This window comes from Choloepus didactylus, chromosome 7 (assembly GCF_015220235.1).
Source record: "Choloepus didactylus isolate mChoDid1 chromosome 7, mChoDid1.pri, whole genome shotgun sequence".
Classification (NCBI taxonomy): Eukaryota; Metazoa; Chordata; class Mammalia; order Pilosa; family Megalonychidae; genus Choloepus; species Choloepus didactylus.
Window position 1 is genome coordinate 127195070 of NC_051313.1, and position 12367 is coordinate 127207436.

The window sequence follows — 12367 nt, forward strand, 5'->3', positions numbered from 1 at the left end:
AGTTCATTTGTTATTTTGTGCTTTTAGAATTAAAATATTTTCACAGGCCTTGAAAAGTATCGTGGGTCCCAGACCCTGTCCCTAATGGCTGACGGCCCTGTGTGCACCTGGAGATGAAATTTGAAGATTATATAACATATCTAGATGAGGAAATAATTATCCACATGTCCATGTGCACATATTCTCTTTATCCTCACACGAAATGCCCTACAATCATGAGGACAATAAATACGAGTGGTGCAAGAAAGACGTTTTTGGAATTATGAGAGGGTGTCTTAGGCTAAAGGCAAGGGGAAATGCTGGCTGCCTGAAAAGAATGCAGGGAGGCCCCAGGAGATTAAAGCTCAAAGTTTCTTTCTGGTTTCTCACTCTCCTTTCTCTCCTAAACTTTGAGCCATCAGGGGAAAAAGACAAAGCAGGATTGTTGCTTTGCTTTGCAATTCAAACTGCTCTGACCTCTGCATTAATCTGCAAATAATCCCTTTTTTTGTTTGTTTTAAATTTAGTTTTATTGAGATATATTCACGTATCATACAATCATCTGTGGTGTGCAATCAGCTGTTCACAGTATCATGATATAGTTGGGCATTCATCACCCCCATGTTTTTTGAACATTTTCCTTATACCAGAAAAAGTAAAAATAAGAATAAAAAATAATAGTAAAAAAAGAACACCCAAATTATCCCCCTCTCACCCTATATTTCATTTAGTTTTTGTTCACATTTTTCTACTCATCCATCCATACAGTGGAAAATAAAGGGAGTGTGATCCACAAGGTTTTCACAACCACACTGTCACCCCTTGTAATCTACATTGTTATACAATCGTCTTCAAGAGTCAAGGCTACTGGGTTGCGGTTTGACAGTTGCAGGTATTTACTTCTAGCTATTCCAAATACACTAAAAACTAAAAAGGGAAATCTATATAATGCGTAAGACTAACATAAACCTAACCCTTTTTTAGGTTTTAATGTTTTGGAATAGCTAGAAGTCTCTATTTTGAAGGAGGAAAGGGTCCGAGGTCTGGGGGCAGCATTTCAGGGCAATCTCGTCCTTTAAAAGCAGAGTTCTCAAAGTGTGATCCCCAGAACGTTAGCATCACTGGGATAATTTAGAAATGCAAATTATTGAGTCCTACCTTAGATCTACTGAATCAGAAACTCTGGCAGTGGGGCTTAGAAATCTGGGTTTAAAAAAATCCTCCAGGTGATTTCTGTGCTCACTCCAGTTTGAGACTGCTTCAGAGTACCATGTTTCCTGTAATTCAGATGCCAGAGGTGACCTTTCAAATGGCAGCTTAAACTAAACTGTTTTACCTTCAGGAAGCCAAAGCAGTTCTTAGGTCTTACCCACTCAGACTCTGATGCCAGAAAATAAAGTAACAAATGAATAAATGTATGTACATCTGTAAGAAAAAGGAGACCACAGGAGAAGAATCTGAATCAAACAATGAATGCAGAATTCCAATTCTCCACAGACTTTATTAATTGTAACATTTCATTTACAGATGTACTGTCATGCTCTCATTCAAACTTCTCCCAGCAAAGGCAGTCCATGGTAAATAATGAATTTCCAGTAACTAGGCCTGTTACAGAAGTAAATTCTATTTTTGGTAACTCATACAAAAAATAAGATGAAAAAGATAAAACCCCTTGTTTAGGCTTGTCCACTCAGGCAATGGCTGACATTGATAAATTAATGTGCAGCAAACCAGGATGGATGGCTTGGATTTGGACTTGGTGTACATATTAGTCCAGTTGTTATCAGACAGATCAGATTTTTCATAATCATAACTTTTCAGTTACTGTTTGCATTCATTTCTTCTCTGCAGCCATCTCTCCCCCCTGAAGAAATAAAAAGGATTTATTTGTTAGGTGTCATTTTTCATCAGGATTGATCACTGCTATATGAAGAAGAGGGTTTTTTTACATGTATTTGTAAAATGTGCTTGCAGGAATCTCTGCTCCCATGTTACCTATATTTTAGTCATTATTAGGATTAACATATAATGGCTCAGATCATGCTGAGTGAAGAGATATCCCTGAATAATTTATCTTTGTTCCAAATCCCCCATCTACTTTTCTTGGGGTGGGATTTATATTATTCAAAAACTTTTATTCTCTCCCTTTAGTTTTCCACCTGAAGAAAACAGGCCACCCTGACTTTCATTTTAATTCAGTATAACAAAAGAAAATATAATAATTGTAATAATTGCTAAATGTTTATTAAATGCCTATCACTGTTTTAAGAGTTTTACATGAATTATCTCACTTAATCCTTAAAATAACTCTAAGAGGTGGTTAGTATTATCATCCTCTTTGTCTGGATGAAGGAAGTGAGGCCTAGAAAAGCTGAGTCACTCAATCAACTGAACCACTGTGGCAGCTCAGCAGCGGCCTCTATCCCTGTTTTTACAGACATGTGCACTTTAGTTAATTATGCTATTATACTCTGATAAATACTAAATCAGAACCTACTGTATGTCTGGAATAGCCTTAGGCATTAGGGAGTCAGTAGCAAAAGAGACTCTAAGTCTCTGCCCTCATGGAATGTACAGTCTTGAGGTGGGGAGGGAAGACAGATAATAAACAAATTTACGTCACGTAATGCTAAGTAAAATGAAGAATAGAACAAGAAGAAGAATAGAATGGTGTAGATTGGTGCCATTTTAATTAGCTGATTAGAAAGAGCCTCTGAGGTGCAATGACATTTTAATCGAGGCACCCAAGAAATGTGGGGAATATTTCAGTTGTTGTGACAAGTATTATACCCAGTTGGAACACCACATATATGAAAGGTGTATCTCCTAATCTCTCTCACTTTTTTCATCTTTTTTGCCTTTATCCTATCACAGTCAACTGCAGGGTTTTCCCTGGTCCCTCAACTCTTCACCTCCCTTTTGTTACAGCAGTTTGCTTCTCCTTTTCCTTTTCTGAGTCCCCCTTAATTTCTCTCAACTTTCTTTTTCAGTCCACAGCCCTCCTTTTTTCCTAAAAAAAATAGCCATAATTTGGCCATTATATCTATAGTGCATTGTTTTGTATTTATGAAATGCTGCTTGAATTGCTAAAGATCAATTTCTCCACTTCTCTTCAATTCCTGTTCCCTGCCCATGTTAGTAAATTTCCTGTTTTAGGGAAGGAAAAGCCACTCAACTGTTGCTGCTCAGATAAGGAGAAGGAGCCTTTTTGCTGTTTAGAATCAAATGCCAAGGCTACCAAAACAAAGTTCAGGAACTCTGAACTTTCCCAGACCTTGATCTCTTCCTCTCTTGGTTTGGAGGGGAATTGGGAATGTAAAATCAGGAAGGAGCTGAAGAAAGTACAAAAAATAGTCTTCAGTGAGAACTCAATAATTTCTGGGTCTACGGGTGATCTGAATATCTGATAAAGCAATTACAATAGACAGAGCAATTATTTTCTTTAACAAAATAAAAGTTTATTTTATTAGACTTGGGAATGTTCTTTCCCTCTGGGCATTCTGAACAGTCCAGTTACAGTGAAAATCTAAGAACAGTTATTTCCACAGCACAGGGTACTCTATGCACAAAATTACAGAGTTAGGAGCATTTAATCAATTTACCGATCTGATTGTCTCACCAACCCACCCCCTCCCATCCCCCAAGTGCTCTATACCTGGATTTGTAGTTAAAATAATCTGTTACATTAAGTCCTTTTTTTTTAACAAAATTTCAGTTCCTAACCATGGCTGAATCACATTTTACACTGCAGATTCAATGTAGATTCATTGCAGATTCAATCACCTCTTAAAAGTTAAACAAGGTAATAATTTTTAATATTAATCAATCATCATTCTTAAGTTTTGTATTTCAAATGAATTATTAAGTTTGATTAAACTTTTTGTCCAATTTTAAAGTCCATTAGTTTTGTTTTGTCCACATCATTATTTTCTTATATTTTCATACTCCCCATTACTTTCTGGGATATTAATTTTATTTTAAGTATTTATTTTTCTCCATTGGTTTGCTTCATAAAGGCCAAATCTACTAGTTGGACATTCCAACTACAAACATGCATTAGAAATTTGCTTTATAGATTGCTGTTTAAGATCTCTCAGATGAATTAATTCAATACATTAGATAATTCTGTTTAAGTGCCTGCTATGTGCCGGGCTAAGAAAACAGCAAAGGCCACTATTTTGCCCCTTGATCTCAGGAAAAAATCCATCAGGGACACTCTCTGATCTATTTTATTGGCCTTTATCTCTGTGAACAGTGGTGAATTGTAATCTAAGTTATCAGAATTCTTAATGATCTACCATTTACATAAAGATACAGGACCAGGTGATTTTATAGCTGACTTCTATCTAATCTTTAAAGCTCAAATAATTTACACATTAAAATATTTAGAATATTAAAAAGGTGGTCTTATAATATGTTCACAGATTCTTTGACTATCCTTACCTGAAAAGGTCTATTCTGACTCCCACCTGTTTTGTGACTTGGTCTCTAATGAACAGAAAGTGGCAGAGGTGACAGTATGTAACTTCTGAAATGACATCACAAAAAACATTGTGGCTTCTTTTCCCACCCTCACCCCCCTCTCTTTCTCTTTATGATTTCTCTTTCTAGAGGAAATCAACTGCCTTGTTTTCAGGATAATTATTAGCCCTGGTGAGAGGTCTATGTGGCAAGGAACTGAGGCCTCCTGTTAAGAGTTAGCCCAAACTTGTCAGGCACATGAGTGAGTCACCCTGGAAGCAGATCCTCCAGCAATATAATAGCTACGGCTTTAGATGACTGAAGACTTTGCTAACATCTTGACTTCACCATCACACAAGACCCTGAGTCAAAATGACTCAGCTAAGTTACTCCTGAATTCCTGACCCACAGAAACTGTAGGAGATAATACTCACTGATTTAAGCTGCTTGGTTTGGGGATAATTTGTTATGCACCTCTAGATACATAATACAGATGGAGAGCCCTACAACTAAGTTTATAAAGCTACCATAATTTTATTGACAAAACCTGATGAAAGTAAATCCAAAAGAGAAAAATCATTGAACAAGTTTATGTATGAATAGAGTTTGGAAAAATCCATATACAATATTTACAAAATTTAGCCAGCCATTATTTAAGATAATAATGCAACATGACCATACAAGATTTGGCCAAGGAATGCAAACAGGGATCAACATTAAGAAATCTATCTGTACTTCACTGCTACAAGTTAAAGTAGGAAAAGCTCATGATTGCATCAGATGCTCAAAATTGATTGACTAAAACTCATAAATCATTTCTAATAAAAACTCTTAAAATCAGATTAGAAGGAAACTACATCGACACAATCAAAACTATGCACCAAACTAAAAGAGCAAGTATTACTATAAATCATGAGCTACCAAAGAGTTCCATAAAAAAGAGGAACAAGACAATGATGTCTGCAATATGTCAATAGTGATTGTGATTTTAGCTAACACAGTAAGATGATTAACAACAATTACTGGAAGTAGTATTGGAAAAAAGATCAAATACTTTCACTTGCTAATGATATTATTACCTGCAAGAAAAACTTGATAGTCCTTTAAAAATTGATTAGAATGAACAGAATTGGGTTAAGTTACCTGGATGCAAATAATCAATTACCCAATTGTCCTCCCTATACAGAATTTCAAATAGTGCTTCAATCTGATGCTGTCAATATGAAGAAGGCACAGCCTTATGAAAATCAGGATTATATCTGATATAAGAATTTATTGGGCTTAGTTCACGATGTCATATAGTGACCACTTTTTCTTGTATCACTTTTCATTCCATTGGATTTATTTTTAATTGTATGAGTAACCTATCAATTCACAAAATTTCTCAGCCATGATCTTCTCAATTACACATCTGCATTATTCTCCCTGTTTCCTTTTGGTACCATGATTAGATGCATTTCAGATATCTGCACTACTAATACCAGATCACTTACACTCACTTTTACATTTTTTTTTTTTTCATTTTGCTGCATTTTGGATAATACCTAAAGCCCTGGTTATTTAACTCATTAAATATCTTCAGCTGGGTCTAATTGGCTGTTAAACACATCCAGTAAGCATTTAATTTTAATTTTGTGTTACAATTACTATTATACATGAATGTATGTATGTGTATATATATATTTATCATACAGATGCATATATGTATTCCTAGAATTTCTATGTGGTTCTTTTTTAAAATCTGCTTGGTTGTTCTTTGCATTTTCTTAGTCCCTGAACATATTTTGAACACTGTTGTCATGTTTTCCAACATATTAAAGTTAGTCATTTGAAGTCTGTATGTGGCACTCCCTTTTACTCCTTTTGTTCCCATGGTCTGTTGCCCTTGGTCTTGGTATCTTGTTTCATGGCATGTTTGGTTAATTTTGATTGTGAAGCTGCTCATAGTCTTTGATATTTTATCTGCTGGGATTTGTTGAGGCCAAAAATGAAGCTTGATTCTCCATAGGATTGTATTTGCTAAGGGGCACAAAACCAGTTGGGATATCCCTAAATTAAATTCTCAGCTTGGGTTTTTTTATTATTATTATTATTATTTCTGTGGTATGAATGCCACAACAAATAAGTGTGAAGGCTGGCTGGCATGAAGTCTAAATTCTCGGTGGCAAAATCCCCTGCTCAGCACCAAGGTTCAGGACGAACTGTCTTCTCTGCAATCCTCTCTGATGAATGAGTCTGTGTGTTTGAGTTTGTGGTTATTTTTAGTTCATCCTTCTATCTTGAGAATGTCTGTAGCTTTTGGTCTGGTGTTTCACCTAAGGTAAAGTAGTTTGTATTTTTTATTAATTTTTTTTTTTTTTTTTTAAATCAGGATCCCCTCTTGGAAAGGCTCCAGAAAACCTATTTCAAAATCTAAAGTAATCTGTGGTACTCACGGTTTCACCTGGGCTAAGCCCCTAGCCTGAGAGTTCCTTTCCTAGCAGTTCTTCAATGCTTTTAAGAATTTAAAAAGAAAAGTTTTCTAGGATTTTATTTGTCCACTCAGTACTGAACTTCCCATATTACGGTAAAATTATTCCCATAATCTATGAATCTGTGTTTGTTTGGGAGGGTGTGAAAACACTAGCCTTTCTAGTTAAATTAATTCCTACCTCAGCTAACCTCACCCTCCAATAGCACTTCACTCCAAGCCCAGACTCATCCACCTTACAATAATCTTGTCTAACTCTGAGAACTGATTCCTTTCCTCTTAGTCACTCTCTCCCACCTCCCTCCAACCTCTCTTGTAGTTACTTTTCCCACAATAATTCATTCCCCAGCAGTGAAAATCCTGAATGCCAATCCTGAACGCCATCCTGCCTTGCCAAGCAGAAGCCATATCCTACCAAAAGGAGCTTTTCCTTTCCTTTCTACTGCCTCATGTCCTAGACCCTTGGGAACATTTGGGAGAGGGTGGGTGGTACTGAAAAGGGGGGCCTCCCTCAGTCCTTAAGCAACTATGTCTACCCACACTCCCGATTGAGTATTGGGTTTCTCTTCAGTTACTTGGAGGACTGTTAAGTGGAATGCTTATAAAGATTCTGGCTTCTTCGAGTCAAGACTGGAAAGAGATTTGACTTTCCAGAAGGAAAACTTGGTAATGGACAGCACTTGAAGTTATTGCAGACTGCTTCCCTATCCCATCCCCCTCTGTGCATTCTAGGTACAGTACGTGCTCCTCCCCTTCCTCCCCCTGGCTAGCTGGCAACTTCAGCCAGAAATTGGCCCAACTGCAAAACAAACTGGTAAAACCTTTCTAATTTGTGTGTGAAAATTCACATCGTCCTCAGCCAATTTTTGTAGTACGTGTTTAGGTGATTTTTTAAAAAAAGACGAAAAAAAAAAAAAACACTCTGAGAATAAATTTGTCGTGTCCAGAGTTAATAGTCATCAGAGTCAAACTGTTGCAGGATCAGTATCATGATCAACTTGGAGACTGACGCACGAAAACGAAAGCCCTGCATTTCAAGTAAGTTCAGTTCATATTAACATTTAGTTTTGAGATGCTAAAAGACGTAATAGGTTCAATAGAACTGTACGTAAACATGAGTGCTCAATTTATGCTAATTATCGTTATTACAATTCCTTTCAAGTCTCCCACAGAAAAACATGAAAAAAAGAATGGTAGTGTTTTAAATTTGATGAGAAATCCAACAATAGCCTTCGGGATTAAAGAATCACAATTACAACTCATTTGTTGAAAGCATGCGTGGCTCTTAAAAGAGCCTTTGGGTTAGGTGTAAAGACGCTTACTTGGTAAGTTTACTTGGAGCTGGTGTACTTCGTGACGGCCTTGGTGCCCTCGGACACGGCGTGCTTGGCCAGTTCCCCGGGCAGCAGCAGGCGCACAGCTGTCTGGATCTCCCTGGAGGTAATGGTCGATCGCTTGTTGTAATGCGCCAGACGCGATGCCTCACCCGCGATGCGCTCAAAGATGTCGTTGACAAACGAGTTCATGATGCCCATGGCCTTGGATGAGATGCCGGTGTCGGGGTGGACCTGCTTTAGTACCTTATACACGTAAACCGAGTAACTCTCCTTGCGGCTGCGCTTGCGCTTTTTGCCATCCTTCTTCTGCGCCTTGGTCACCGCCTTCTTGGAGCCCTTCTTAGGGGCTGGGGCCGATTTGGTGGGTTCAGGCATGGTAATGTGAAAAGACACAACACTACAGCAAGCACCTGGGAAAATAGTCACTGCTGGCAACGTCGCATTTATTTATAGATGCGGTATTCAAATGAAGTTAATAGGATTTCGCTTACGATTGGATTAATTTTAGAATGTCGTCACAAATGCGAATGCAAACGATTTTTGCAGGTCTACTTTTTCATTGGCTATTTCGTTACTTTGCTTTTACCCAATCAGAAAGCCAACAGTAGGCTACCCAAACGTACTGTAAATAAGTCTTCTCAAACAAAAGTGCTAGATATGTCAGAGCAGTTAAAATCTAGGGGATCATACATTCTGGCTTGTGGGTGAAGTTAACTCCTTTCTGTTAAAGACAGCTCTCCTGATTGGGTCTGGGCTAGGGACAACTGGGTCCCTGACAACGTGCTGACTGCCTAGCACAGTGCGGGAGCTGAGAAGGACGCGGTTTGTGGTGGAGCACGAGCTACTCCGCGCTTGTTGCAGCCAGCGACAAGCTTAATTATCTGTTGTGTTGCAGACATGTGACATCTCATTCTTATTCTCTAACCTCACAAAAACTCGCTACACTTAAATTTCACCCTTCCTACCGTGCGTATATTTGCGCTCCGAGCAAGGCGAACTTATTTGGAAACCCACCAATCTCCGTTCTCGGGTGACCCACGTTTTCAGACAGCCACGCCCCCTTTTGAAAGCGCAACAGCTCTTTTGAGATATTTGGGTGGCTCTGAAAAGAGCCTTTGGGTTGTATTAAAATTCTAAGCAGTTGGCCAAAGGAACTTCCTATTTCTTCTTCGCTGCCGCCTTCTTTGGCTTGGCTGCCTTCGGCTTGGCGGTCTTTGGCTTTGCCGCCTTGGGTTTCACCGCTTTGGTCTTTGCTGGACTCTTGGGCGCCTTCTTCGGCTTGGCTGCTTTCGCCTTTTTCGGACTCTTTGCAGCCTTTTTGGCTCCAGCAGCCGCCGCCGGTTTCTTAGCCTTCTTTGGAGTCTTCTTGGCGCTCTTTTTTGGGGTGGCCGACCCCGTCGCCTTCTTGGGCTTCTTGGCTGCGCCGGCGGGCTTCTTGGGCTTGGTTGCGCCCCCCTTCTTGGCCTTAGGCTTGGCTTCCCCGGGAGTAGCCTTTTTGTTGAGCTTGAAGGAGCCAGAAGCACCAGTACCCTTTGTCTGCACTAGGGTGCCCTTGCTCACCAAGCTTTTGAGACCTAACTTGATGCGGCTGTTATTCTTCTCCACGTCGTAGCCAGCAGCTGCCAATGCCTTCTTGAGCGCAGCAAGAGACACTCCACTACGCTCCTTGGAAGCAGCCACCGCCTTGGTGATGAGCTCGGACACCGGGGGCCCAGACGCCTTGCGTTTCGCAGCACCCGCAGACTTGCGAGGCTTCTTCTTCACTGGCGTCTTCTCAGCAGGGGCCGGGGTGGCGGGTGCGGCGGGCGCAGTCTCGGACATACTGCGGACTGGCTTAGAAAGCGTAATTCGAGCCGGAAACAGAGGCACTGGCCGGGACTCGGGTTCTGCCGCCGCGCCCGCCGGTTTATATAGGGCGGAGCTGTTCAGTGATTGGTGCGCTGTCCAGCCCGCCTCGCTGGCAGCCGCAGAGTGTCCTCTTGGATCCAGAGTTGTGTTTGTTACACCTCAAAAAAAGCCAAAAATATCAAAATTCCCTGCCCCGAATTGCGTGGTTTTTCTCAGAAAATGATCCCCGAAGCCTCAGGCTTCACGCAGGTCTCAAAATATAAGAGAAGCACAAATCCTTATGCCAAAAACCATCAGTATTTCCCGCCGTGCTCGGCAAATTCCATCTCAGAGGAACAAAACTTTCTATTTTCTTCGTAAATTATAACCTGATCTTTAACTGTGGAGTTTTCTGACCTCTCAAATATGATTCTCCAAGTGGTTAGTTTCCTATATGTTCAAAAAATATGCCACTATCATTAAGATTTTTATTACAAATCTGCGCTTAAGTGAAGGAAGTAACACAGGCTCCTCGGAGAGTCCTGCCTATTGAGCCGAGGGCATTTGAGTTCATCAAACTGGTTTAGTTTAATCCCAAACAAATTACTGTCCATTTTGGGTTAACTTTGGAACCCCCGGGATGTCAATCTATATAGTCATGGTTTTATTTCTGTCCGCTGCACCTGGGTTTTTGTTTTATTTTTAACAATTCCTTAGGATAATTCTTTTCCTTTCTGCTCCCAAGGGTTGGGGGCGGGGTTGTTGTTTCTCTTCCTCAGGACAGCTGCTCCATGGGTTGAGATACCTTAAATTCAGGATATTTGGGAAGGCAGGGGATTCCAAGACACTGTCAAAGTACAGAGATTAAAGAGGGCGACTTTTCAATAACCACTCAGATAATGTTCACAAAGTGACTGGAAGTGGGGGTGCACTTTAGTGCACTTTACTTTGTCTGCAGACTTGCTGAGATCTTTGGGCATATGTTTCTGGACCAAACTGTAATACACTAGTACAAGCTGGAGTTGAAGCACTGATCCTAAGAGAAAATAAATGAGAAGCATAGATTATAACCCATCTATTCTCATTATTAGAGAAACCCAGATCCTGTTATTCCTGAATAGCTGATGAATGACTAGCCAACTCACAAAATAGGATTTCAATCCCCCTGAAAATTACGGTCCAATTCTTCCCAGAGCTCCATAACAAAAGAAAAGAAGTGGCATTTAGGGCTTCAATGACAAGTTTAAATTTCCATTTCAGAAGCAGTAGTTTGAGAGGCTATCAAAGCCATGTCACTGCACTCTGAAGACATCCTTTGCAAGGCCTCTGAAGGGGTGGGTTTGGTTAGGTAGCTGGCCAAACAATGGAAGATTATGCGTTGGCAATGAAAGCCCAGCTAAAGGAATTATTCCTGAAAAATGGTTTGGAACTGTCTAAAAAACTGCAAGCCAAGAAAGCAGAGAGACAAGATACAATTTTGCACAATGCTGTAAGGTGATGGACATGCCTGCCTACAGCGTTGCATTGAGAATCACTTTAATTTTTAATTCTATTACCCCAAGTCTTCTCCATACACAGAAACCTGCACTACTGAAATGAAGATTAGAGATCTTTGATGCATTAATGAAGTGTTTCAAAACAGTTTTCTTAAAATTAATGCTTATTTGGTATAAAACTGATGTAAATCATCAATATTTCTTAAACCTTAATGTGTAAGCATTTTCACATCACACTGATGGTTACTAGGGAAACCACAATTATGTGGGCACTTGACTCTAGAACGGAGGGATTGTACTCATTTTTAATGACAGACTAAACTACTCCCACAAATGACTTAAATTTGTACAACACTTTGAAGTTTGCTTTCAAATAGTTCACTTTATTCTACGTATGCCTCACTGCTTCTGACTCAAAGGGACTTAACTCTCCAAATTCTGTGATCTTTCAACTCCCCTATGAGGGGCTCCTATGGTACAGAGTGTTTTCCTATATACTCTTGAATTGAATAGACCTATAAATAAAACTATTTGACTGAATTAGAGAAGACATTGAGGATCCGCCAATATTAAATCAAATATTTGTTTGACATTTTTCTCTGATGTTTTAGGAGCAATACCAAAAGTCTCCACTCTTGCTTGTGTTTGTGTGTTTGTGTGTGTGTGTATGCACATGTGTTTTAAATATAGATTCAAGGCTATGATCCAAAAGATTCTGATCCAATAAGTCTCCAGTGGGTCCTCTTAATCTGAATATTTGACAAGTTTGTTAGGTAACTCTGATGTCCAGCCAAGTC

General features: G+C 39.6%; 2 protein-coding genes across 2 annotated transcripts; both read right to left on the reverse strand.

Moving 5' to 3' along the window:
• Window positions 1-1460: 1460 nt before the first annotated feature.
• LOC119539096 (histone H2B type 1-M) lies at window positions 1461-9342 on the reverse strand. Its single transcript, XM_037842245.1, has 2 exons — window positions 8233-9342; window positions 1461-1843 (listed from the first exon to the last, which is right to left on the reverse strand). Exon 1 carries the CDS (start codon window positions 8620-8622, stop codon window positions 8242-8244), a length of 381 nt encoding a protein of 126 aa, XP_037698173.1. The 5' UTR covers window positions 8623-9342; the 3' UTR covers window positions 1461-1843; window positions 8233-8241.
• Window positions 9339-10118, reverse strand: H1-4 (H1.4 linker histone, cluster member). Its single transcript, XM_037842228.1, has one exon. The coding sequence runs from the start codon at window positions 10066-10068 to the stop codon at window positions 9406-9408; it is 663 nt and encodes a 220-aa protein (XP_037698156.1). The 5' UTR covers window positions 10069-10118; the 3' UTR covers window positions 9339-9405.
• Between the last annotated feature and the right edge of the window lie 2249 nt (window positions 10119-12367).